The 26,718-nt window shown below is 42.0% G+C and overlaps 1 protein-coding gene across 7 annotated transcripts in view; it reads right to left on the bottom strand.

Annotated features, from left to right (window-relative positions):
• The window catches only part of LOC115074626 (myosin light chain kinase, smooth muscle-like), a 42,874-nt gene extending 16,156 nt beyond the window's left edge, over nt 1-26,718 (bottom strand). For 3 of the 7 annotated variants that reach the window (XM_029574235.1, XM_029574237.1, XM_029574232.1), the window contains exons 1-3: nt 26,638-26,696; nt 6,085-6,272; nt 191-314 (exon numbers count right to left, since the gene is read on the bottom strand). Coding sequence is in view for 1 of the 7 variants with exons in the window: in XM_029574231.1 (XP_029430091.1) it covers nt 26,638-26,691 (54 nt within the window). In the remaining 6 variants the exon portion in view is untranslated. Of the gene's footprint in view, nt 1-190; nt 315-6,084; nt 6,273-11,554; nt 11,751-26,637 lie in introns of all 7 variants that reach the window. The other 4 variants (XM_029574233.1, XM_029574236.1, XM_029574234.1 and 1 more) reach the window with 4 other exon arrangements.

Genomic DNA, 26,718 nt, shown 5'->3' with positions numbered 1-26,718 from the left:
TATTAGATTACTGTAATGCAATATATCGAGGCCTTTCAGGATGTCTGATTAGAAAGCATCAAATGGTACAGAATATGGCAGTAAGGAAAGTAATGGGTTATTCAAGATACGAGTCAGCTGCTCCCTTACTAGTTAAATTGCACTGGCTTCTTATGAGACTAAGATGCAAATTTAAGTTACTGGTACTTACATTTAAGATTTTACATGGTTGTGGCCCACCTCACATATTTTCTCAACTTTGTTAGAAATCATCAACCAGGGCTTCTCGCTCACCGCATATTCATCAGCTTCCAATTCTATCTCCAAAAATTTATCTGCAAATGAAAATGCAAAATAGATCTTTTCTATGTCTATGTCTAAGCTGTGAAACGATATTTCATTCACTATGAGAAGAAACAGACTTAATACAAGTTTTGCCGTAAATTGAAAACCTGGTTGATGATTTCTGACTTATAAATGGATTTATTTTGATTGGCAACATGATGGCTCTGATTTATTTTTGTGTTTTTATTATTTTATTGTTTTTAAATGTTTTTTATTGTAATGTATTATTTTGTTGTACATTGCTTTGAAAGATTTTACTGTAAGATCTATAAAACGATTCACACATTTTATAAATAAAATAAATGAATCAGTGAGTAGGTTCTTGGCAAGGCCAGGAGCTAGCTTGCCTGGTGGAGGGAAGACTTTGCAGCAGGCTGACCCTTGGTACAGAGAGACTGTATAATAAGTAAAACCGTGACATTGTGCTACTTTGTTGTGCCTGTCTGTATATAGGCCTTCTAACATCAGCATATCATATCCAGATACGAGATATTTAACCATTTCCAGTTCTGTCCCACAGAATCTGCATTTGTCTATTTTACTAATCTTTTCTATGTTATCCGTGAATCAAGTCATCTGTAGTCCACTATCTTGTGCTGCAATTACCAATCTCTGATCCATAAGTTTGAATTCAACTCTTCTCAACCTGTGTCAAATCTTGATCCATGTAGGATTTCTGAAGTAGCTCTCTATACTGCCCACTGTATATATGATTCTGCCATTTATCCCAGTCAGTCACAAATATCCTAGTTTCTCTTAGTCAGGACCCTGAACAACTTAATGTACTCTATCAGTACAGGATTCACTTTGTATATTTCAAGGCAATTAATTATCCAAGAATATGGGATGCTATTAAAGGCTTTCTTATAATCAATCCATGCCGTACTGAGGTTTCGACTATGTATTCAGCTGGTCATAATGGCTTTATTCAGCATCAGCTAGTCTTTAATTCCATATGCTCCTCTTTTGTTACCCTTCTGTTCTATTGCCAAGATTTTATTAGAATCATTATGGTGATATATTCTATCTGCATCAAAATCACCTATGTAAACAGGATAATGTTTCTGTTTTTCTGTTGTTGCACTGCATACAGAGTAAGATGACCGTACTTTATGGTCACTTTACTCAGTGAGGGACAGTCGGTGCTTGCATGTGTGATCGAGGTGAAGTATTCTGCTAGCATGTAGTTTCTATGAAGGGATCTATAGCAAGTGGCTTCTTCTGTTTTCCCAATAGAAGGTGTATCACTGTTTTGGGGCTGATGTAATATTCGCAATGTTGCCCTTTCATGGGTACGGTTGTTAACTGTTTCAGTGCTGGCAATTAGTACTGTCTGGAATGGAAGGTATACTACGCTGTAATTGTAATTCTTGGCTTTTTGAGGGCCAAGCCCACACCCAACATATATTAGAACAGGCCTAATGCCTGTAAGGGTTCCAAATGTCTTGTTTTTTCTAGAGTTTTTGAGTTGACAGAAAAGCAATAAATGCAAATATAATATACATGTTGTAAGCTATATTTTTTTTTATCTCAGAAGACTGTACTTTGAATGTTCTTTTTCATGTAAAAACTATCATTAAAGCATGAAGACATGACTGGGTAAGCTAATCAGTGAAATGTAGTACTATATTATAATATTTGTATTTTAATTGTTTTAATGTTTTAAATTTGTTTTATTGTTTCATTTTATATATTGGGAACCATCTTGGTCAGCTTGCTGTTTTGTGTGGTATATAAAAAATTGTGAAATAAATAAATACACTTTTTTTGGGGGGGGGGGGGGGAGGGAAGGGCTGGAACAGGGTCCAGGGTGCAAGTCTGTAAGGTTTGCTTAAGGCACCTAATAGTAACATATTGCATTTATTTACTTATTTATTAAATCAATTATTTGCCACTAAATTTTAAAATTCAAAGTGGCATTCAAAAAATAAACATAACATTAAAATAAAATAAAATAAAGTTACATACCACAAATAGTGACACAATAAAAGTGTCACAGTAGAAGCAAAGCAAAACAAATTTAAATAACAGATGGAGTTACCTATCCTGGTCCTCAGCCTTAGAAGGCCTTTACAACTAGAAAGGTCTTCATATTTTTCTTACAAGTTTTAAAACAAGGTTCTGTACGCAGCATTTCTGGAAGGCTATTCCATGCTACAGCACCAACTACAGAAAATAGTCTCAGTCTCTCTCTACTTTCATTGGGGTAGATTTTTAAAATTATGCGCGGGCGTAGATTTGTTCACGCAACCCGGCGCGAACAAATCTACTCCCGATTATATAACATGCGCGCGGCAGGGTAGGCGCACGCAGGGGAGTGCACAATTGTGCAACCTGCGCACGCCGAGCCGAGCAGCCTGCCTCCGTCCCCTCCGAGGCCACTCTGAAATCGGAGCAGCCTCAGAGGGAACTTTTTTCCGGCCCCCCCCACCTTCCCCTCCCTTCCCCTACTTAACCCCAATCCCAGCCCTAACTAAATCCTCCCCCTACCTTTGTGTAGAAAGTTACGCCTGCCGGCAGGCTGCCAGCACACCATTTCCCAGCCCAGGGGCTGGTTTGGAAGCCTCGGTCATGCCCCCGGAATGCCCCCAGGCCAGCACCACGCCCAAAGTCCCATCCCCGGAATGCCCCCAAATGCCGCACCGCCCCCGACATGCCCCCCAAGCCAAGCCCCAGGACTTACGCGTGTCCTGGGGCTTTGTGTGTGCCAGCGGCCTATGCAACATAGGCGCGCCGGCGTGCAAGTCCCCTGCACGCGTAAATCCGATTGCTAACAGAGCTTCATGATTGAGATCTTTATGAATAAGAGTTAAAGAAAGTTATTCTGAATTCAAATGGCAACTAATGGAAAATGTATAGAATTGGTGACATATGGTTATATTGGCAAGTTTGTCAGGATTCTTTCAAAGTTTTGGTTTATCCGAGGGGCTCTTATTTTATTTGCCAGAAAATCCAGATAAATGATGATGCTGTTAACACGAAAGCTTGCAACTCTAACTGAAAGTTGTCAGGTTCGAGAAAAGGTTTCAATCTACATGACATCCTTAATTTAAAAAAGGAAGTCTTTACAACAGATTTTATATGGGAAGTATCAAGCATGATATCTAGATTGTGAACCTCAGCTGATATCTAAATATGCGAGCCTTCAAATCGCAGATGTTTTGGAAAAACAGAGCTGGCAGAGGAGTTTCTTATAGTCATTACTTCAGTTTTTTCTAAATTCAGAAATAATTTGTTGCTTGATAACCAGTTCTCTACTGTCTTTAGACAGATGACAGTGTGCTGTTAACATCAGATTTGATCGGGAAAACAAATTGTTGTCATCAGTATATATATAATATTGTACTCCTAAACCCGCCAACCATTTGCATATTGCTTGTAAATAAATATTAAAAAGCATGGCGGAAAGGGCCCAGCCCTGGGGGACTCTTGTGGTTAAAGGAAACCATTCAGACATTTGAGTATTTAATCTGACTTTTTGCATTCTCCCGGTTAGATAAGACAGGGAAAAACCATTCCTGAAATGCCAATCTCAGATAGTCTTCTAAGCAGTTTCATAGTTCACAGTATCAAATACAGATGACAAATCAAATTAGATTAGCACAAAGCTTTTTCCCCTATCCATTCCTAACCAGAAAGTATCTAAACCTGACATAATTAAGGCCTCGGTGCTATATTTAGGTCAAAATATTGTTTGTGTCAGTCTTGAAGTTGCTTCAGAACTGCAGATTCAATTACCTTAATGATGAAATTCATTGAAGATATTGGATGATAGTTTACTAGATTTGAACAATCAAGACTATCCTTTTTTTAGTAACAGACAAATAGATGCTTTTTTTTTTTCACATTGAAGGAAGGTGTCCTTCAGATAGTGAAGCATTCACAATAGATGTTAATGGAGGTGCCATGTCCTCTGTCATTACCATGGTGGTACAGGGGGTTTAAAGGGCAGTTTGAAGAGTTCATGGCTTTAATGATATTTTTTACTTCAAATTGAGAATCATATTCAAACTCATTCCAATGAACAGACATATCTAGAGAGTTTTCTAAAGGTGTAATGGAAGTTAGCCCCATTTGGTGAACCAGATCAGACATTTTTTTCTGGAAATTATTTGCAAAAGCATCAAAGGTCAAATCATGTTCTGGTGTCGATTACTCATAGGAGAAAATGTTAAATTAGAGACAATATGCAACAGTTCCCATGCTTTCGCAATTGAATTACCAAAGTAGATCTTTTTTTACCTCTATAACTTTGGACAAGATTGTAAGGCTTGATCAAATTTACTTTTTGCCTCATTTGAATGAGATTTGCACCATTTCCACTCTATCCAATGCAATTGTTTTTTAATCTGTTTAAGTTCATAAGAATAGCATGGAGCAAAATTGGTTCTCCTTTGAGTAATGGTCTTCATAGGTGAAATTTCATCTAGCACCTTGTGTAGAGAATTGTATCAGTAATTTACAAATGCCTCAACATTATTAACAGGAAGTTTGGCAATCTGAAGAAGCCAATGCAATTGTAATTGTTCTAAATCAACATGACCTTGTGTTTAGCTAATGATTTAGCATTATGGGAACTCAAGCGAAGCATAGGATTACACTGAAGTTCCATGGTGATCAAATAATGGTCACTCCATGGAACATCTTCAATCTGTATTCTTGGGGGAAGTAGAGATTTAAATAAATCACTGATGAAAATCAAGTCTGATGTGAGACCTTTAGAGTGTGTTGAACCTCATCACTTGAGACCACCCTAAAGCAGCCATTGCATCCAAAATATCAACACAGTGAGTAGCTAATGGAACTTTGTCAATGTGAAGATTAAATCACCTAAAACAATGACATTATTAAGCTTGGTCTTTAATTCTAACAGCGTTTCAAATACGGGAGATTAATTCCTGGGCGACACTAAAAAAGCAGATTCCAAAAAAAAACGTTACCAGAGCTTCCTGAGATGTCAGGACTAATAGAGGAAAAAAGAAAATTATTTTTAACTAGAATTAACAACCCACCGCCATGTCTTAAAGTTCTGGGTTTAGAGAAAACAGCATACTATACATATGAGAGCTAAGCTGGTTTAAAATTACATAGTCCAAATCTAATAGCCATGATTCATAATACAAAATATTTCTGGCTGTTTTGTGAGTAACAAGTCATAGCAGATAGTTGTTTTATTTCTTACAGACCTTGCATCTATTGACAGCAAAGCCAAAATGATCCATCCAGCTGCCCAGCAAGGCATTTAGGATTGTAATTGCCACTCTATGCAGGTTCCCTTAAAGTAAGGAGGCCCCATTCAAGCTGTAAAAGCAGGTGATGGGTCATACTCCGCCCCCCCATCAACAAGGCTGCATGTACTGGCTCCATGTGGGAAACTAGGATTCTATCTGGAGCTGTGCTGCTTTGGGTCAGTGGTTCTCCTCTGTCTTGGCCAGGGCTTAAACTTTTTTTTAGCCCTGGAAGAACAGCATGGATGACCACTCATCTCTCCTCCCCTGGAGTAGGTAGGCAGAGCCGAGTCTGGGGAACCACTTAAATAGCAGACTTTGTATAGCACACAGTCAATGGGAATGGGGTGGGAGGGCTAGAGAATTATTAATTTTAAGTGTTATTGTACTGTTCTCACAATCTGTATGCCTTTGCTTGAGTTGTTAAACCATTAGTTAAACCTTTCTTCCTTTCCCACCTTCCACATATCAGGGAAAATTCAGTTCTTAATACCAAAATATTTATTGAATAATAAAACACTTTAACACTCACTGCCAATGACATGGTATCAACGACAGCCACACAGATAGCAGACCTGATACAGCTGTGATGAGCATCTCTGAAAGCTCAGTCATAGGCAGACAACTGGAGCTGTAGAAGAAGATGCAACTACTAGTGTATAGCAGGGACTAGCAGCAGATCGGAAAGAGAGAGATGAAAAGAGTGATGCTTCTAGGAGCCTGTAGAAGATACAGGAGAGCTGTTAGTTTACCAAAAGCCATTTTCCAACTGAACTCTCTGCAGAAATTAAACTCTCCTAGGCTTTCCTAGCAGTAAAAGACTAATAGGAAGAAGTAAGAGAACACAAACAGAAAGTGGGAGCAAACAGGAATAGATACAACAGGGAGCTTTAACTTAGTTATTTTTTAAATTATTTTATCAAGATCATAAGCTGATGGAGGTGGCAGTATAACAAGAAACACATACGTACACTGTGGAGGCAAAATACTCCCTACTTGGTATCGTAGCTCCCACTATTATAAAACATTATGCAAATCAAAGAATTATCAAAGCATGCCTTCGTCTATAATGTTCAAGAATGTATATGAGACATAAGGAGCATTGTCTCAGTGACAGATCTGATAAATATCTTTACTAATCCTTGATTTTCTGTATTGATTTCTTTAGTGTAGCCTCTTCCTGGACACAGGACACATTCTCTGAATATGAGCGTTCATCAACCATGTGGAAATTTGTGCAGTAATGCCAGTGGTGACTTGCAGATCCCATATCACTGAGTTAGAGGGGCAGTTAATAAGGGCTAAGCTAACTTTTTCTGGTCTTTTTCCTCCGGCCCAATGTTAGATGCCAGACTATGTCACCAGACAGCAAGATTGCTTAAAGTGTTACTGTGAATTTGAGCAATTTTGGGAGTGGGGTTCTGGAACAGCATGAAAATGTGTCCTCTCTCTCACACTATATCATTTCTTCTCTCTCTCACATTTAGTCAGATACTGCGGTCTCCTCCTCATTTTATACCCACTCTCCATTTAACTCCTGAAAAGTATGGACATAATCAACACAATGCTGGACCATAGGAGCTTGTAATTAATTAGTGATTAAACAGCTTTGATATTCTATAAGTCATGTGCAAAAACTTATGTCATGTCCTGCCTACATACTTTTTGAACAAGGGCAAATAATCATGTTCAACACAAATAATGATTGACAATCTGTGTGTTCCCTAGCTGTGTACCTCTTTCCAGTGTTAACATCATACTACAATGTGTCTGTGATCGCTTGACTGCTCACTGAACAATGGCCACATGGCCAGCGTCCACACTTCTTCTGAGAGGAGACAAGAAAGATTTAACTACAATCTCATATACTTCTTCCCTTGTGGTACGCAATTAATGGATCTTCTTTAAAAATGAGATGTAGTTGCAAAACTGGCCAATGCTTAAATATTAAGGAGGCCACAGTTGATGCCTTAAAGAGAAATGAGTATCCTCTTTTTTAGAGGATACTCATGACGCTCTGAGGGAACAGCAGAGATAACAGGGATGGTGTTTATTCTGTATGTGACGGGGAGTCCAAGCCGTCACTAATATTTCCCTTGTAATTTGAATATTCAGTCGTTATGGGAGGAGTTTTGTATTTTTGGTTCCTCCCTATGTGATAACTGCATCTTTTTGGGGGATATGGCATCTGGGGTATAGATTGCCTAGGAGCATGCCCAGAACTTCAGAGGGTTAGGTGCAGCTGAAGGAGCCACTGGAAAGCAGCTAAAGATTCCAACAGGATCTCAGGCAAGAGGAGTTGGTATTTTGATATTTCCCCCAGGATTTCAAATACTTGTGGGAGAGCTTTGGATCCTCCCAGGATCTATGAGGAGAGAGGAGTTTTGGGACTTTCCAGAGAGTCTCAGAAGGGAGGGTGCTGAGTACTTTTTGGATGGGTCTTTACTCATCACTTTTGTATTTTGATATTGAAAGACTTTGGATTAAAGGATTTTTTTGGATTTTAACTTGATCAGTTTGAAGGGAAGGGCCTGAGTGATCTGAAGAAGCAAGGGTAAGAAGCTTTGATACAAGGACTCAGGGCTACAGCCATTGAGACAGTGATACAGTTTTCCACTTTGAAGAAAAGTAAAAACTTGGACCAATTTCAATTGGATGTTTTGTATGTGGGGACAGTTGTCCTGCAGTTTATGTGCTTAGGATTTTCTTCTGTTTGCTGATTGACTTCATGCTGGAACTCCATTCCAGTTTTCCCACACTGCAAGGGGAGCAGTTTTTCTCCATGGATAATAGTGCAAGTGAGGTAACACCTAAGATGGACAAACTAACAATTATCTTCATTGCTATTATATTTTTGATGCTGATCTGTATTTTTGGCATTGTGGATTTGATTATTTTATTTAAGTTACAGTAAAGACTATTTTATTTGAACACCATTCTTGGACTCCTGAAAGTGTTTTTCCTGAATTTCCTATCCTTGTTGCTGTTATTGCTTTCATTGCTTCTTCTCTGACTGTTTGGCAGTTGGAGGTCCTCTACCTTCAGTGTAAGCATTAAGAGTAAAGAGTGTATAGACACACCAGAGGGCCCCGAAAGATTATTGTCTTCTCCATCCGAACTGAACCTGAACCCAGACCATTCCAAAGTGAAGGATAAAGCACCATCTTGGAGACCGGTTGGTACCACCTTTGGCCACACCAGATCACAATCTTGACGCAATCAGCCACTATGAACATTTTGGGTGAGCAATTGTTGTGTCCGTTGGTTCCCGACGCCCTCTCTCCGCCCTGCTTACTTCTTTGGTGCCTCCCTCTTCGTCCACGGGAAGATTGGCTGCCGCGGCATCCTTCTGCCGAGGCCCTCCGGCTTCCCCAGACTGGCTAGACGTTGCAACCTGCCATGTTTCCTGGAGGCCTAGGGGTGCGCCCGCAGCGCGGCCCCAACTAAAGTACCGGAAATGGTGCGAACCTCGGGGGCATCCCCCGAAGATGACTTCACCTGCGACAGATATATAAGGTCTTAGAAATTGCTAACAGATTGAGTTAGCAAGGAATGACTACGGACTCGCTTCGACTTTCCAAGCTACTCTGCCTCCTCGGACTTACTTGGGTTACTCTACCTAAGCTACTCTGCCTCCTCGGACTTACTTGGGTTACTCTACCTAAGCTACTCTGCCTCCTCAGACTTACTAGGGGTACCCGCTCCTCGGGGTCCTCGCTCCCTCCTTGTTTTTCAGGTGACAGTCTGGAACCGGTACTCACTCCTCGAGGACCCTCGTTCCCAGACGTACTCAGTACTCTCTTCTGCCTGGAAGTCATCTCTGCCAACTACATCAGTGAGTTGCCATCACTCTCTCAGAGCTTTCCCTGGAACCAGGTACTCGCTCCTCGAGGACCCTCGTTCCCAGACTTACTCAGTACTCTCTTCTGCCTGGAAGTCATCTCTGCCAACTACATCAGTGAGTTGCCATCGCTCTCTCAGAGCTTTCCCTGGAACCAGGTACTCGCTCCTCGAGGGCCTATACATTCCAGCTCCTGGGCTTCTATGAGACATTGTGTGAGTGTTACCATCTGGTTCAGTACATGAACTCTGCATACCCTGCCTACTCACTATATTTAAGTTTCTCTACAGCTCAGCCTCCGGGGATCACTGTTCCAGTATCTGAGGGACTGGAGCCTGGCCGGGCATTCCAGCTCACTTCTGCCACCTCTGGTGGTTTAGTATACTGTCTAATAAAAGAACTAGTGTGTGTCTGTCTCCATACTCTGAGCCTGACCGGTGGTCCCTCTCGGGATCTTCCCCCGGGGGCGTGGTCATCTGCCACCCGTCCAAGGATCCACCCACAACTCTCCTAAATAAGAACAGATTGCTAATTCCAAGAAGACTGTTAACTCCGAATAACAACAGCAATTAATTGTGTAGCAAGACCAAATATTAAAGGAGAAATTAATACTTACCTGAGAATTTCCTTTTCTTTAATAAAGACAGGTTGAGCTACACCAGTGGTTATGCACCTCTACCGGCAGATGGAGATGGAGCAAAGCTGATGTCACGGTATATATACTCCTGCACTGACATCAGCCTGCCAGTATTCTCTGAAAAAGCAAATTGTAGACAACTAAACAATACATGACCATAACTATTAACAGACAACATTGAGTTTATACAAAGGTGTAATATCACTAATCTAGTGACTGGATCTGACACTTACCAGTAATCCCTAGAGACGCAGATACTCAGGAAGACAATACACCACTATCCGGCAGCCTAGGGCGAGAAGGTGGATTGACCTGTCTTCATTAAAGCAAAGGAAATTATCAGGTGAGTATTAATTGCTCCTTTCTTAGCATTCAGACAGGTTAATCCATACCAGTGGGATGTACCAAAGCTACTCCCGAACAGGGTATGAGACAGCCCACGGTCCAATCAACGCTGCACGCTCGAAGGCTATGTCGACCCAGGCTTGCACATCCAGGTGGTAATGCCTGGAAAAGGAATGTAAGGAGGACAACATCGCAGCTCAGCAAAACTTGACAGGAGACAACAATCTAATCCCCACCTATGACACTGCCTGAGCCCTAGTGGAATGAACCCTAACCTAACTAGGCAAAAGCTACTCAGCATTCACATACGCAGCTGTGATAACCTCCTTAATCCAGCGGGCTCACCCTGTTTACTCCCACTGTTGATTATAAACAGCCAGTCTGTCTTCCTGAGAGGTTTAGAAACCTCCAGTAGTTCATGATATGCCACTTGACACCCAAGGTCCATAACAGGTGATATTCATCCACATCTCTCTCCCTGTCCATAGTCGGCAGGGAAATTGATTGATTCAAGCGAAAATCCGAGACCACCTTTGGCAAAAAAGGACAGAATAGTTTGCATCTGGACCGCCCCCGAGTCACTTGCAGAAACGGTTCCCAGGAAGACAGAGCCCACAGATGAGAACTCTATGTGCAGATCACCATCCTCTAGTAAGTAACCTCAAGGAGAGATTATGCAGTGGTCGAAAAGTGGGATCACAAAACCAGATTAAGACTTCACAAGGGCACCAGCAACCGCAAGGGGGGACGAAGATGCATACCTAAGAACATAAAGCTTGTCACACTGGATCAGACCCCGTGTACATCAAGCCCAGTATCCTGTTTCCAACAATGGCTAAGCCAGGTCACAAATACCTGGCAGGATCCCAAGCTACTTATCCCAAGAATAAGCAGTGGATTGCTGCAACTCTCCCTTAATTATTAATGGACTTTTCCTCCAGAAACTTGTCCAAACCTTTTTAAATGTAGCTATACTAACAACTTTCACCACATCCTTTGGTAACAAATTGCAGAGCTTAATTATTCGTTGAGTAAAAAAATATTTTCTCTTATTAGTTTTAAATGTATTACCAAGTAACTTCATTGTATGTCCCCTGGTCTTTGTACTTTTCGAAAGTACAAAGACCAGGGTACATACAATGTATACTACCTGTATACTACCTGTAAGGTCATCCTTACCTTACACGTATTATATAGACCCCAAAGCCAGGTGACTACAGGGGTGCCAGCCAGTATGTGGAAGTCTGTTGGTCCCAAGTAGTTGCAGCAGCCCTCTAGGCCCTCTGCTGTTAGCCTGTGGGCATTCTTTAAACAACACAACTCCCTCACTCCTCATCCTCAGTTGTCACATAGCAGCTGACACTCTTCCTGCAGCCTGCAAGTAGATGACATATTTTGTTTAGTGTGAAACCTAAAAAGGGTTGGGTACAGATAGTCTTTGAAGAGGAGCCAGGACACAAGTAAGGGGGTCCAAGGTAAAGTCTTGTTTAATGATGACTTTAACTTCCCCTTAATACCACACAAGCTCTACATGTACACAATGTACTCTGTAGGTCAGGAACCTGCAGCTGCACATTTCAGCTCCCTACAGATAAACCACACCTTGGCCATGAATTATTTTTCAAGTAGGCCTCTGACAAAATAGTGATGTAATGAGAGCATTCGGTGCTATAGCCAGAGAGAAGGGCCATTGTATGGTCAGAGATATGATATCTTCACTATGGAAGAGGCTAATGGGTTGTTATCGTGCCATTATGACCAGCACATAGCTCTACAACCCATTGTAGACATAACTATTGCACCTATAGCCAAGCATTGCAACACCTAGTGTACTAGATAGCTAGCTAGTGTCCATCTCACATACAGGTCCATGTAGTCAAGAGTTAGCTAACAGTATGCTGTCTGAAGAAGGCAACAGCAGCCAATACTGAAGCCCCCCAGTAAGGAGCTTCTTGCTTAGCACTTGCTGTTTTCTTTAGGAGCATACACTGAGCATTCAGTTATATGGCCTAGCCCATATATTCTTGCCTGCTAGATAAGTGTCATGTTGGAATGTGTAAGTGCACTCTAGCATGAAAGGTCATGTGGGGGCAAACCTTGTATCTAGTGAACCCTTAAGACAAAAACCATACAATGAATTGACCCAAGCAGAAAGTATATTTTTCAAACCAGTGACCACTTTATTAGCGAACAAATGTAGTCAACTATTTCAAATAAAGTCAATATCTTTGTAATCACATTCTGCAAGGACAAGATGACATCTTGGTAACAAGAATGGAAGAAATTGGTTTAACTAACAATACCCTTAGATGGTTTACCTCATTTCTACAACAAAGATCTTTTCAGATTAAAATAGGCAGTACCCTTTCTGACAAAGTCGAACTCTAAACTGGGATTCCCCAAGGTTCTGCTTTGTCGGCAACGCTGTTTAATATCTATTTACTGCCAGTATGTCACCTCTTGGCAGGCCTAGGTCTGAACTTTTACATTTATGCTGATGACATTCAGCTACTTGTTCCCATGTCAGATACAGGTGAACAAACGTTTAAATTGATAACCATATATCTGTCTGCTATCAATCAACTACTATGCCATATGAAATTGGCTTTAAACATGGAGAAAACTGAAATCATTCTCCTTGATAGAAAATAAAAAAATATTGCTTTACCAAACAATATTAAGTTGACTCTCTCTGACTCAGTAAGAGATCTGGGGATAACCATCGATTGTCAACTAAATTTTAAAAAACATATCACCACTAAACTAAGGGAGGGTTACTATAAACTGTTGGTTCTGAGAAAATTGAAGCCTCTGTTGGATACCAATGACTTTCGATCTGTGTTGCAAGCCTTAATATTTTCATCACTAGACTACTGTAATTCTCTTCTTTTGGGTCTCCCACAAACCACTTTACGACCCTTACAAGTGCTCCAGAACTCGGCGGCGAGAGTATTAACAAACTGTAAGAAACGCGATCATATTACACCTGTTCAGGTAAAGTTACACTGGTTACCGATATCGCAGAGAATACATTACAAAACTTGCTGTATTCTCCATAAAGCTATCTACGGACATAAAACAGACTGCCTGAACTTTTCAATCCGCCTACATACTCCACACAGAACCTTAAGATCAGCAAATAAAGGACTATTGCAGATTCTCTCAGTAAATACAGCCCACCTTATACTGGTATGCGATAGGACCATCTCTATTGCTGGTCCCTGTATATGGAACACAATGCCTGTTGAATTACGACTTGAAACAGAGATTAAATCCTTTAAAAAAGCCCTGAAGACATGGCTTTTCGAACAGGCCTATGCAGACTACCTAGAGAAAGGAAACAGCTAGAATGAAAAAGCTAACCTCATGATTTTATTTTCCTGTTCTTTTATTAATACTTTTTGTTTTATATTGAATATGTTTTTGTAATTTTTCCACCGATAAATATTATTGTTGTTTTATGATGTTTTTGTTATGTGAACCGTTGTGATGTTCCTTACGAATGACGGTATACAAAACTTTTTAAATAAATAAAACAAATAAACATAGTAAGTGAACTGAATAGCACATTCAGTGTAGACCTGTACATACATTATTAGAAATGCATCATTACATATACAGGCTTAGCATCTTATCCTTTTCGCACCATCATGTTTACAGCAAAGAACATAGAAAGTGGAATTGGCACCTCCAATAGCTACAGTACAGCTCTGATATTAGAGCTGATAGCAGCCTTATTTTGTGATAGCATGAAAAAGGCCCCAGTCAATATAGAAGAGTGAACTCAAAGGATGGTCAGCCTAAGGGCAAAGGCAGCAGAGTTAAAGTGAAGGCCCCAGACAGTCCATGTAGAAAGAGTGCACTCAAAGAGGAGACAGCCTAAGGGCCAAGGCAGCAGAATTCAATAGCAGGCAGCAGGACCAGGACTGGAGAGTGCAGCTTGCAGGCCAAGGACCAGGTGAAGACACCACAGCATGGAGGTAGCAGCCCCAAGAGAAGACACAGCAGCATGGAGGTAACAGCATGGAGATAATAGGAGAAGACATGGAGGTAGCTGCAGCCTGAGTTGAGACGAGATGAGACACAGCAACATGGAGGAGGTAGCTGCAGCCTGAGCCGAGATGAGATCAGACACAGCAATATGGGGGAGGTAGCAGCAGCCTGAGCCGAGATGAGATCAGACACAGCAATATGGAGAATGATGAGATGAGATAAGACAGACACCATGATCAGGAGCAGGAGATGAGACATGATGAGAAGAGGCAGCAGCTGGAACGTGACTGGAGACCGCATCAAGGAGGTTCGAGTATGGGCAGAGCATTGAGGAGGGCTTTAGAGCTAGGCAGAGCACCACAGTGGCAGCAGTAGACCATTTGTTCATCTAGCCAGTACAGGAACTTAGTAGTAAGGACAGGCCCAGCATTCTTCTTCCATCTAGCCGACACAAGAACTCTGTCCAGAGGCCCAGCCAGGCTTGTTCAACAAGTCCTGTTTTTCAGTGTAACAGGCCTTCAGTAGTGAACGTTCATGGGTCTTTGCCACACTGTGGCTTGCCACTTGGGAGTGGCATTTCTTTGGGGGGCCTACCCTATGTTTATCTGTTAGGTCAGGGACTGCTGCTAGCATAGAGACTTGGAATGCTGGGGGAAGGCACTAGTAGAGGCTCAGGTGTTCTTTGCAGAATCTGTGTGAGGACACTAGTGAGGTTATTTATTGACGTTGCCGCTGTGGTAAGAGCTTGCATGTGGGCTTCTGTCTGGTCATGCATGACCTGGGTCTGCCCTTTGACTGCCTTCCTGAGGCGCACTAGCTCTGCCCATATCTGGTAAAGGGGGACACCATGGCTCTTTTCCAGCCAGTCCAGCTGCTCGTGCATTGAGGCCTCGGTTGGTGCCAGTGGTGCTGGCGGAGCTGGTGCTGATATAGTGCTGGTCGTGGGTGGAGTGGAGTGTTGAGGCTCTAGAAGTGGCATGAGGGAGCTAGTGGGTGGCTGTGGCTCTGTGTGTGCTGCCTTGTGCTGGCCATGTGGTGTGCTGGATCGAGGTTGTGCTGGGTCTGTGTGTGCTGCTGGTCCCCGGGACTAGACGGCTGAGACCGGCAGAGTCCTGAGCGAGAGCTGTGGAAACAAAGATCACATAAGTACCAATGCCAAGAGGTACACACATGGACCATTTGGCATGAGCTACACACTTTTCATGTCAATCAGTGTGAATATCCTATGCAAAATGATGTGCATAGCTGTAGCTGTCTTGCCATTTACAGGTGAGATGAACTTACCAGCTCAGCCATGCCTCATACACATCTGGTCCCATCCGTTGGATGAGGTGCTCCTCCATGGGCATCAGTACTATTGGACACAGGGTTCCTCTGCCAGTCTGCTGGATGTACCTGTTGCGGTTTTCCACCTTGGTCTTTAACTGTGTCTTTATGACCCAGTATCTGTGGGTCACCTGTTTCTCACTGCATCTCACGCTGCTGTGCCTGGAGATTGCTTGGGCGATGGTGCGCCAGATCTGGTCCTTGACTGCCTTTGAGGTCTTGGCCACATGGTTCCTAAACAATATAGCATAATGTTCCAGGACCCCAGCAATTTCCATGTTGTTGTCCTCCAGGCTGAACATCAAGACCCTGAGACGAACATGCCCTGCTGCCTGGCTACCTGAGGGGGGTGCCACATTTGCTTCCAGAGAGGTGTCCTTCCTTTTCTCACTCTTGCTCCTGCCTCTCTCTTCCCTCCCTTCCTCCCCCCCACCCCGCACCTACCCTACCAACTCCCCTCCCCTCTGCCCTCTCTATCTATCCCTAACCTGTTGTCTTCCTCCCACTGGACTTGCCTGCCTATTCCCTTCCCCCTCTCACCTCCTCCTATCTCTAGCCCCTTTCCTATCGCTAGTCCTGTCCCTGTCCCTACGCCTACTCCTACTGCTCCTCTTCCTCTAGCACGCCTGGCCTCATCCTCCCTCCTCCCCTTCTCTCCTCAGTCCTCTCCTTGCCTCTCTCCCCCTGCCTCTCATGCACCATTCTCTCCACCCAACATCACCACGCCTCACCACTCCTCCTCCTCACCACCATGCCTCACCACTCCTCCTCCCCCTCACCACCCCTCTTCCTGACACAAACACAGACAAACAAGACAAACTGACAAAAATTTCACTCCATCAAAGACGACAAAAGACCAAGGTACAGTGAAACAGATGACAACAGAATACAAATCGTTAGGTAAACTCCTACTCTGACCACTATCAAACAACTCACTTCCTCTTCTCTCTCTCCAATGCCTGACACCCTCAAAGAGGCTGCTGCAGGAAGCCAATATATATATTTAAAAAAAAACAAACAAACCCATGCCTCATAAAATGATGCACAACGTGCTGACACAGCATGCTGTGCATTGACGCAATGCGCAACATGATATTTTTAGGGCATTATTTCTGCTATATTTATAGCATTTTGATGAATGTAGGCCTAAGTTAGGGGTGTTTTGAGGGGTGTAACGGGAGGAGTTGAGTTAGCTGGCTAAGTTAACTGATTTATGCTCCATCCAGCCAGATGATTTAGCTGGCTAAGTCTGGTCCAGCCAAACAGCTGTCCTAAAGTTAGCCAGTTATACTCAATAGTGCGGTTTCACTATTGAATATGCCTCCAAAGGTAGCCAGATAAGTTTATTTGGCTAACTTTGCTAGCTGGATTGTGTCTGAATATGGACCTCATCATATTTAACTGCAGATTTTTCCATATTGCAGAAATGGAAAGTAGTATTTCGCAATTGAGTTATTGTAGGTGCTTCAGGTACCATCCATTTCTGCAAAATTGTCTTCTTTGCAAATAAAAATACCATTATGTACCATAGGCATACATATCTATTGAGGAAGGGCACACATGTAAATCATCAAATAAAACTATCCCTGCATCTAGAGGCATCTGAGTTTCCATCACTGAAAAATTAATCCCATCACTGAAAAAATTAATCCCATTACCTTTCGCAATAAAAACCTGAATTTTGGGACATGTTCAGAATTGATGTCCTAGAGTACCTACGGCATTGCCACATTTCTGGTATAAATCTGAAGTAGATAAATGGAGAACTTTGGCTTACCTCTGTAGGATGTAAAAATGGATTGAAAACTTGGGTTTCTCTCAGATTCATATTGCCAGTAGTTTGCTTAAGTCTTTTAAAGCAGTTAGCATAATTATTGGGGGTAAGATCAAAAGCTAACTCCTCTCACCAATGGTTCTGTTGGGAATGATACTCCACTGGTTTACAAATGTTTTTTTTTCCAAAACTTATGGAACCCTGAGACAGTGCGGCATGAGGGATCTTCCTTATTAAACAAATCCAAGAGGAGTTGCCAGTAGGCAGTTTAAGTTATACAGCTGGATTGATAAGACTTTCTGAGACTTATTAGTTCCATATTTGTGTGAGCTACATAACTATATAAGAACCCCCCCCCCCCCCGGTGCTAAAATGGGTAACTTGACTGAAGCTCTCATTGTCCTAATATATACAAAATTCAAGGACCCCCCCGGAGTGCTCTTCTTACAGACCTATCTCTTTGGTAAATACTGATGTTAAGCTCTTAGCAAAAATTATTCAATTTAGGTTAGATGAGATCAACCTCGCCTTAATCCACCCTGACCAGACTGGACTTATTAAGGGGCATACATCAGCCAACAACACAAGATGCTTATTTGATATACTACAACTTGCCACTAGAAAAAAAATTGCAAGAGACCACTTTTCGATGGACACAGACAAAGCATTGATCATGTATCTTGGCTCTTCCTATTTGCATTCTTAAAACGCTTTGTTTTCCCTGAAGCTTTTATTTCCTGCATACATGCTCTGTATACCGGCTCCCCAGCAACGATACTCTCTGGCGGGGTTGATGTCAGACTCCTTTATCATTGAAAGGGGGACAAGGCAAGGCTGTCCTTTGCCCCCATTACTATCTGACCTTGAAATTGAACCACTGGCCCAAGCTGTTCGACATTTCTGAAATATTCAGGGCTTTAACCTAGGCATTTTTAGCCACAAATTATCTCTGTATGCAGGTGATGCCTTACTACACTTGACTAATTTGTCCAGATCTATATCTGCTCTGCTCTGCTGGAGTTCCAGTATGGCTCACTATCTGGATATGAAGTAAACTACTCTAAATCTGAACTTATAATGGTTAACACCACAAGAAAAGAGCTTGGAGAGGCGGATTTATTTCAGAGGGCTTCTAATGGATTCAGGTACCTTGGTATTTGGATCTCTAGGGATTTCTTGAAGCTTTATAAGGACAATTATCTGTTGATATTTACTAAAATAAAAGCAGACTTAAGCAGCTCCCTATTTCTTTGCTTGGTCACGTTAACCTGTAAAGATGTCCATACTTTCCCAACCAATCTACTCCTTTATGCACCTCCCATGTGAATTCCCCATAACTACTTTCCAGACTCTTAAGAGAGCAATGATTTGGCATCCAAGATTGAAGTATATGACAATGGTAAAGCATAGAGATATGGGGATTGGGGCTTTCAGAATTGCAGAAATATTACTGGGCATGAAGCTTGTTCTGTTTATGCACCTGGATAGGCATAGGGTTTATGTTGGAGAAGGAGGGAGCGAGAGGCTGTAGTTTAGCATATTTAGTGGCCTATGCCCTTCTCGTCAGTACACTGAGGCCTATCCTTCAAGACCAATTAATTATAGCTCATACTTTGAGGGCATGACAGTCAGTAAAATGGTATATTATATCACTGAATAATACTAAAACATACATGACCTCATTGGCACAGAATCCACAAATATCTCAATGTACATTTTTTCCTGATATTGAGTTGTGGGAAGTGGTAGGTCTATTTATTTAGATTTATATCCTGCCCTTCAGCCACTTCAAAGCAGATTACATTCAGGTACTATAGGTATTTCCCTGTCCCTAGAGGGCTCACGATCTAAATTTTGTACCTGGGGCAATAGATCATGAAATGACTTGCCCAAGGTCAGAAGGAGTAACAGTGAGATTTGGACTATGGTTTCACTGGTTCATAATGCACTGCTCTAACCTTTAAGCTATTCCTCCATTCTTGGGGGGGGGGGGGGGGGGGGGGGGGGGAGGGCTAAGTGGGTTGTGTGTTTGTGTCAATGTCAATCTTTCTCCCTTGCACTCTTTAATTTGATTCCCTGCCTGCCATGCATGAGTGTGGGGGGCAGTGAGGGGATGTGTTTGAATGCATACTCCAGGTCTAAGGCGCCTTGGCCAAATAGTAGAGGGCTGGTAGTATTAAATCTTTCACCGGTTTGGTGGGGGAATTTCAGATCCCCAAAACTACCAGATATCTGTATTTGCAGTTGCATAAAAATTTTATGAAAGCATCTGCCTTTGATCCCACCGTGGAGGAGCGTGAGTGGATAGAGGAGGTTTTATGCAGAAAGGAAAGGGCACAACAACCTAGTCCTTGTGCTCTCTCCTTCTATTTGGACTGTGTTTTGCAAAGCGGATACTTCCCCCCGTTTAGTTCATCAATGGAATCTTGATCTATGCAAGGATCTTGACAACAAAAGATTGGAAATCTATTTGGAAAGTGTCAAGATGAATCATGATACGTATAAAGGACAGGAACTGTTGTATACATTTCTGAACTGAATATACAATACTGCTGGTATAAGGGTTGTTGGAGGGGATGCAGATGGGAAGGAACTTACACTATATACATATGTGGTGGGAGTGTAGACAAGTACAGTCCTTTTGGGCAGAGATTACAGATCAAATTTATGCATCTGTGGGCAGCAGCTTGAGGCAGATCCATTTACGTTTCTTTTGGTCCAACAGGTTCAGCATGTGGCAAAATATAAAGCTGGTGGGACATTTATTATGTGCCGTGAGACTCATATTTGCCCACTAAAACCTGCTAGGAAAGCAAGGTGGTAGATATCGCTTAAATGGAGAAACTGGCCTACCTGCTCCCTAACCAGGCATATATTTATTTATCTATCTATCTATCTAAATAAATAAATAAATAAATAAATAAATAAACAAACCAGATATTTATACAATGTATAGGGACACTATTGGAGGGGAGTGGATATTGGACGTTAGCTTATAAGTAGTTGTATTTCCAAATTACTTCGATATGTGTAATGCTGTTTGTGTGTTTGTAATGGAATTTTTATAATTGCATATGTTAACTTGGTGAGTGACGACCTTGATAATATACCTGTGTATTTGGAAAATAAAATGTTATGAAAAAAAAATCAAAACTTGTATGCCCTAGAGGAAAAGTGAAATATGGGAGATATGATAGAGACATTTAAATATCTCAAAGGTTTCCATGCATAGGACGTGACCCTCTTTCAACAGAAAGGAGGCTCTAGAACAAGAGGTCATGGGATGAGATTGAAAGGGTTTAGAATCAGGAGTAGTGCTAGGAAATTTTTCTTTATAAAGAAGGTAATAGAGATATAGAACAGGCTCACAGTGTCATGGGGTGCCGGCTGGGTCAGGATTCTTCCTCTCAGATCTGTACAGGACTGGATAAGGACTTGTCTTCTGCTTAGTCAGCCTCCTTCCCCGCAGGTTGAGCCTCCTTGGGTTCTGGGGGCCAGTAGAGCTTGGCTTCAGTGGCAGAACATCATAGCTGGAAGCTGGGCTGGTCTTCTGCCTAGCCAGCTCCTTCCCCGTAGGTTGAGCCCTTGGGTTTTGGGGACCACTAGGGCTTCGGTAAAACTGGATAAGCTGGTCGAGATTGGACAAGATGGGACAGGCTGGATAAGGCAGGGCAGGCACTGAGGGCAGATACAGACTGGAAGCCGAGGTCTGGGTATTGGAATAGGCAGGGAGCTAAGAACTGGGTAGTGGAACAGGCTGGACAGACAGGATACTAAGCAGGGATTAGGACTGGATACAGATACTGGGTGGGTAGGATGCAGTGACAAAAAATGGGACCAGCTAGTTTCCAATTATGTTGTACAGAAAATAAACTAACTGTATAAAGTAGCGAGTTATACAGACATTAACATTTAAAAGCCAATCTTTATTGTGCTATGATCATGAATTTGAAAAACAATTTTTATGTGGAGACAGAAACCTCAGAACTGGTAAACCTAGTTGTTTTTTTACAATGGTTTTTTAAAACCAGTAAACTCGATCATAGGTTTCTCTATGTCTCTCTGTTTTATATTTTTTCTAAAAATGGTTTCACTTGTGATTCATATTAATCTTGATTGACATTATTTTCTCAATATTTGGTGCAGAACAGGGACTGGGGCTGGATACAGGCTGGGGCAAGGCAATAAAAAGGTAGGGAATGGATACAAGGAACTGCACTGGCCAGGGCAGGACTAGACCAGACAAAGGCAGGACTGGACAAGGATTAGACAAGACAACACAGAACAAAGAACACCGTGGACCAAGGCAGCAATGCAGGCCACTAAGAATGGTAAGGCCTGAGTAGGCCACAGAGCAAAGTACAAGCAACAAGAAGGCCCAGAGGCTGCAAGGTAAGAGCAACTAGATCAAAGAACCAAGAGTGACTCCATGAAGAGGCAGCTCTGGCAAGGCAGGGCTAGAGCTTGGGTGTGGTGTGAGCAGCGAAGCGGAGCTTGGCAAGGCTAGTGGTAAAGCTTACTGAGGACCCCTGGTGGAGAGGCGGCAGCACCACAAGCTGAGTCAGATAAGGAGATGGCTCAGGTAGCTCACTGCAGCTCACTTGAGGCCTCTGCAGATGGGGGAGGTGTCATAGCAGACAGGATAAGGGCACAGTGAGGCTGCACGGCAGGCAAAACCATGACACCCAGTAGAGGTGATGGAGACCTGACCAGTATCTGAATTTAGAGAAAGCATGAGATAAACCCAGGAGATCTCTGACAGAGTAATAGGAATTATAAAGTTAAATTAGTTGGGCAGGCTAAATATGGTCTTTTTCTGCTGTCATGTTTCTAGGAAGAGTATAAACAATTGACCCCTAATGTCGCCCTCTAACTTTTAATTTGAGAAGGGAACCAGTGTAACTTATGTAAAATAACTCTAAATCCCCACACCTCTTGATGTAAAACAATTCTCTGCGCATTCCTAATTGACCATCATAATAGGCGTCATTGTGTGGCAATCCATGCCTGTCAATCACTCTGCCTTATGTTTAATCATAGGTCAGTCCATAATCAATTTTTTAAGAATTTTTTTAGTGCTGTAGTGCTCCATGTGTTTTAAAATACTTCAAATATCCACTGTGCTATTAACACCTTTAACCAAGCTTTTAAATCTTCTTAGTACTTGATACACAGTTCTTTGGTACTTAGCTTTAGTTGAAAATATCACAACTCCTGCCCGAGTTTCTCCTATCGGATGATCCAGCAATGCGACCGATACCACATTGCTAAGTCTGTGCCCAACGCTGTACAGGTTTCGGACGGTGTCGTCCTTCCTCAAGGGCAAAATCTGCGCCACAAAAAGAATTTAGATCACTGCGGTTAATGCTATTATCTCTCGAACACAACAATGCACCAGCTACTCACTCATTACTGCATCATAATGGCTCTCAGCGTTTTTTCGTACTTCTCTTCCGGTTTAAATTTGCCGCCTCCATTTTAAAGCCCCTGATCGTTACGTACCATCTACGTCACTTCTGGTGTCGGATTCACCATTTACTGACATCTTACCCTCGCGTTCTCAAGGCCCTTTTCGTACTTCTCTTCCGGTTTGAATTTCCCGCCTCCATTTTAAAGCCCCTGGTCCTTATGTACCCTCTACGTCACTTCTGGTGTCAGGTTCACCATTTACTGACATCATTCCCTCGCATTCTCAAGACCCCTTATCAATCCATTACGTCTAAGTTGATGTTACAAAGAATACCAATCGATGATACTATTAAGTCCTGAGGGCGTAACTGTGCTCATACGAAAAATCCATTGTTGTTCCCTTAAGTTTAATACAAAATTAGGATCACCCCCTCGCATGTTGTCTGCAATAACCTCTAATACTCGCCACTTGAGTTGTTGGAAAGTATGATGTTGTTCTGAGCAATGAGCCACCATTGGGGCTAACATTTTACCCGTGTTGATGCAACTGCGGTGTTCTATTAATCTAACTCGTATTTGTCGCTTCGTGCGTCCAATATAATACAAGTTACAAGGGCACACTACAATATATATTACCCTCGAAGTGTCACATGATGAATAATGTCGTGCTTTGTGCACTTGTCCATTTTTGTCAACCCATTTGTCACCTTCAATGGCCTGACTACACATGGAACAATGGTTACAAGCCCAGTGTCCTTTCTGTTGAATGGTATTACTTACTGTAACTGGTGACATAAAAGAATGCATAACCAGATCTCCCACATTCTTGCCCCTACTGTATGTGATCAGCGGGGACGTCCTGAAAATGCTGTGTGTTTTCAACACCAACCAATGTAGATGTATTATTCGAGTCAGAGCAGTTGGTTGGTGTTGAAAACACACAGCATTTTCAGGACGTCCCCGCTGATCACATACAGTAGGGGCAAGAATGTGGGAGATCTGGTTATGCATTCTTTTATGTCACCAGTTACAGTAAGTAATACCATTCAACAGAAAGGACACTGGGCTTGTAACCATTGTTCCATGTGTAGTCAGGCCATTGAAGGTGACAAATGGGTTGACAAAAATGGACAAGTGCACAAAGCACGACATTATTCATCATGTGACACTTCGAGGGTAATATATATTGTAGTGTGCCCTTGTAACTTGTATTATATTGGACGCACGAAGCGACAAATACGAGTTAGATTAATAGAACACCGCAGTTGCATCAACACGGGTAAAATGTTAGCCCCAATGGTGGCTCATTGCTCAGAACAACATCATACTTTCCAACAACTCAAGTGGCGAGTATTAGAGGTTATTGCAGACAACATGCGAGGGGGTGATCCTAATTTTGTATTAAACTTAAGGGAACAACAATGGATTTTTCGTATGAGCACAGTTACGCCCTCAGGACTTAATAGTATCATCGATTGGTATTCTTTGTAACATCAACTTAGACGTAATGGATTGATAAGGGGTCTTGAGAATGCGAGGGAATGATGTCAGTAAATGGTGAACCTGACACCAGAAGTGACGTAGAGGGTACATAAGGACCAGGGGCTTTAAAATGGAGGCGGGAAATTCAAACCGGAAGAGAAGTACGAAAAGGGCCTTGAGAACGCGAGGGTAAGATGTCAGTAAATGGTGAATCTGACACCAGAAGTGACGTAGATGGTACGTAACGATCAGGGGCTTTAAAATGGAGGCGGCAAATTTAAACTGGAAGAGAAGTACGAAAAAACGCTGAGAGCCATTATGATGCAGTAATGAGTGAGTAGCTGGTGCATTGTTGTGTTCGAGAGATAATAGCATTAACCGCAGTGATCTAAATTCTTTTTGTGGCGCAGATTTTGCCCTTGAGGAAGGACGACACCGTCCAAAACCTGTACAGCGTTGGGCACAGACTTAGCAATGTGGTATCGGTCGCATTGCTGGATCATCCGATAGGAGAAACTCGGGCAGGAGTTGTGATATTTTCAACTAAAGCTAAGTACCAAAGAACTGTGTATCAAGTACTAAGAAGATTTAAAAGCTTGGTTAAAGGTGTTAATAGCACAGTGGATATTTGAAGTATTTTAAAACACATGGAGCACTACAGCACTAAAAAAATTCTTAAAAATTGATTATGGACTGACCTATGATTAAACATAAGGCAGAGTGATTGACAGGCATGGATTGCCACACAATGACGCCTATTATGATGGTCAATTAGGAATGCGCAGAGAATTGTTTTACATCAAGAGGTGTGGGGATTTAGAGTTATTCTAGGAAGAGTATAACAGTAAAAGTGGAAAGTACTTGTATTCTTGACAGGCCATTATATTTTTCTTTGTTTGCTTTATGTTTATTATTTTATGATGTTTTGTTTTAATATATATACATAATTGTTTGCTTCATTTGTAATATGTATATTCACTTGTAATCTGCTACAAACTACTGGAAGCATGCATACAAGAAATCGATTTTAAATAAAGTGCTATATACATCACAGTATATACATCCCACTGATGTGTGTGTGTGTGGGGGGGGGGGGGGCTGTTGGGTGTGTACAGTATATAAAGATAGATTCTTATAACTATACACAAACACACTAGGGGGCTGTTGTCCTTTCTCACTTTTAATTTTGAACTGTCAGTTAAAGCTGGACCAGAGCTCGTGATCCAAAGAGGTTGGATTTACTTACATTCTTTAGATGAAAATCCTCATTTCTGAAGAAACAACGATCTCCCCCCAAAAAATCTCATCCAAGCCCCTGTTCCAACTGGAATTCAATTTCATGCTGTTTTTTGGGGATCATTAATGCATGATCCCAAAATCAGATTGCAATCAAAACTGCATTGCTAAGATCCTCCTCCAACCATAACCCCTCACTCCAGCTAAAATGCTCTTCTCCAGATGCAATGTCCTATTCACATAAACATTCTCTTTCATTAGCTTCATCCCTAAGATGGCTGTGTACGTACAGCCTATGCTGATCATTGTCAGAAGTCTGTCCTAGTGCTACCCTGAGACATCGAAATTGTGAATATGGCTGAGGAGTAACCTCAGTGGAAGAGATTTTGGCAAACTCCGTACTATGCCCACAATAAAATGTTCCTGTGCTTGAGATACGAAACTATACAGAACAAAATCAGTAGCCCATAGGGAAAGGATACTGATAGGACAGTGCACTGAGAGAAGGATTATAGCTTTATTTAAGAACTGCATTATTAAGAATTAACTTTATTCTAAGAAACAAATCAAATCTCTTCCTCCCTCAAGGACTTGGGGCAAACTTGCTCTAAAAAGTCTTTAGAAATTGTGAATTGTTGGGCACCCTTGAAACAGCTTTCTCCTCCACTTCTCTCCCCACTCATCCAGTTCCACACCTCTCCAAGCAAAACAAACACAATGCTAGCAAGGTTATAGCCCAGATTGTCTTTAACAATGTATAGTGACTCCAATTTAGCAAAGGACTATGGTCCCCTCCAGTTCTTCTAGTAGTCACCATTTCCATAGAAGACTATGAGAGATTACAGGGATCTGAGTACCGCAGGAAGAGACTTAGAAACCTAGAAACATACCATCATCTCCTGAGGGAAGGGTAACTAGGTTGGTAAGCAGCAGTATTGTATAAGTGTCCAAAATGAAGTTGCAGATGTTGTACCAGTTTTTATGTTGGCTGGAGTTGGGTAGGACCTGAACTCTGAAAGCAGAAATTGTTTGATTTACTTACTTGTTTTCCCCTGCTAGCTGTTTTTTTCCCTTTCTTCCCTTTGCTCTTCTTCATTTGACCCCAGGCAAACCCTTCCTCTCA

The sequence above is a fragment of the Rhinatrema bivittatum genome, chromosome 12, assembly GCF_901001135.1.
Source record: "Rhinatrema bivittatum chromosome 12, aRhiBiv1.1, whole genome shotgun sequence".
Classification (NCBI taxonomy): Eukaryota; Metazoa; Chordata; class Amphibia; order Gymnophiona; family Rhinatrematidae; genus Rhinatrema; species Rhinatrema bivittatum.
The sequence above is the reverse complement of the archived record's forward strand: the minus strand, read 5'-3'. Positions and strand labels throughout refer to the sequence as shown.